Consider the following 1,834-nt stretch of genomic DNA (forward strand, 5'->3'; position numbering starts at 1 on the left):
ATCGAGGAAGACACTACCATCGAGTCCAGTATCTCGTGCGCCGTGGATCGAATCGATTGCACTGCAAGTCTAGGAGAGGAAACCATTCCATAGCCGCCGACGATGGATTGAATCACGATGGTGGTATAATCAATTAATATGACACTCTTTCCACTCGCATTTGTCGGCGCCCGGCGATGGTGATGAGCTGCGTCCAGCAATCGCTGAGATGGAAGGAGGGACGTGGCGCTTCAGCTCCAGAATATTATCGCTGTCAAGTTGCGTACCGTTTGTGTCAGGGTGAGTGCGCTCGATACAACAAACACTCGGTCGCTCGCACCTGATGAATCACTGCTGCTGAAGGCTGCTTGTGCCAAAAGCCCGGGATCGCTACCAGAAAAAGAGGGAAACCAGAAGCGCCCCTGTGCTGTGAGTCTATGTGAGTCCAATAAAAAACAGGGATAACTCTGCCCGACTAGGCACAAATTTTCGGAAGCTGATGGAGTCGCCCTATGGTAGCTGGGCAGCGACCGCTGGGGCAGCTGCGTCTCTGCCGCCGCCGGCCACGACATCGTTGTTAATGCCACGGCCAGAATCCCCGGGGGCCCCTCCTTCAAAGATTCGGATCCACCACCCTGGAGGGTCGAGCGGCCTTGAGCCGTCATGCAGCGGCGGATATACGTCTGCGAAGAAGTACCAGACGTGGCCGATGACGACTCCCATAATCTCGTCTCTGGGAACGGACCCGTTCATGAAGAGGCTGAACGCCATGAGAACCCAGGGCAGGTAGGGGGCGGTGAAGACGACCAGGCCGAGGAAGCTTAGCCTGGTATCAGGATTGCGTCGCGACCAGATGTAAACAAGTGTCGAGGAAAGTGGGTGACCCAGAAAGGGCATAGAGACGAGCGGCGACAAGGCGATGAGGCTAGCCATTGCATAAAGCAGCAGCCACGAGAAGTGCGCCGGCGATCGACCCGAGGATTCTTCGAGGAGGCGTGCATAACGTTGAAGAAAGTATATATGAAAAAGAAGGTCAAGCGAGAAAGGACCGAAGTAGAGGAAAGTTGTCACAAGCCGCCAATACTGTGGTAAACTATTAATGTCTGCCTGCAGGAAGACAGCGGCATTGAGGAGTGGACTGACCTGGGACTTGACGAAGACGGCGCGAAAACTGTAGAAGAGTTGGAAGGGGGTCACTATGCGACACTGGACGAGAGCGCTGGTCAGGACCGTGGCAGCAGTCCACCAGCGGGTGCACATGGGCATCTCCCAGAACCACGCCTCCAGTGGCAGACGACCGCCGTCCACGACTTGGTCCATTGGGGCTTTTGATTGTCTGAGGGCAGGCGCACAGTCGAGCGAGCCGCTGGGCGTCGGGAGCGCTGGTGGGAGCTGTGGCAGGTTGGAGGAATGATTCGAAACGTGTCCAAACGGAGGCGAAAAGCACAGCACTCAAGCTCTCGCAGCTAAGAGAGGAGGGAACGGGCTCTATAGCGTCACAGCCAATAGAGATAAGGTGCCTCTTACACTAAGACCATGTACAACGAGATGGGTAGCCTAGTAATGAGTTGCGTAAAGAGCGTAGCTTAAGCGGTAGTTAAGTTAGCATACCTAGCTTCTGGCACCCCCTACTTCCGGCACCCTTCGCAGCACCAAGGCAGGCACATTCTAAACGCAATTAAAGCCGTATTTTAATATCACGATAATTAAATTTAGTGTTTCTATCTACTCTAGCTGCTAGCTATTATAAAGAGATTTAAATCCTACGTTCTAATTAGCTATAGCCGCGGTAGCCGGCTTAAGTATACGCTCGAGCTATTTCTTTATCTTTATAACTTATTTAATCTATATAAAC

The 1,834-nt window shown here is 53.1% G+C and overlaps 1 protein-coding gene across 1 annotated transcript; it reads right to left on the minus strand.

The window, feature by feature from the left end:
* Window positions 1-489: 489 nt before the first annotated feature.
* On the minus strand, window positions 490-1,299 carry HRG_09094 (der1-like family domain-containing protein; the record flags this gene model as incomplete). The annotated part of the gene is made up of 2 exons (XM_044867565.1): window positions 490-1,062; window positions 1,123-1,299. 2 exons carry the CDS (start codon window positions 1,297-1,299, stop codon window positions 490-492), a joined length of 750 nt encoding a protein of 249 aa, XP_044717586.1.
* Window positions 1,300-1,834: the final 535 nt, after the last annotated feature.

The sequence above is a fragment of the Hirsutella rhossiliensis genome (assembly GCF_020360975.1).
Source record: "Hirsutella rhossiliensis strain HR02 chromosome Unknown scaffold00011, whole genome shotgun sequence".
NCBI classification, from domain to species: domain Eukaryota; kingdom Fungi; phylum Ascomycota; class Sordariomycetes; order Hypocreales; family Ophiocordycipitaceae; genus Hirsutella; species Hirsutella rhossiliensis.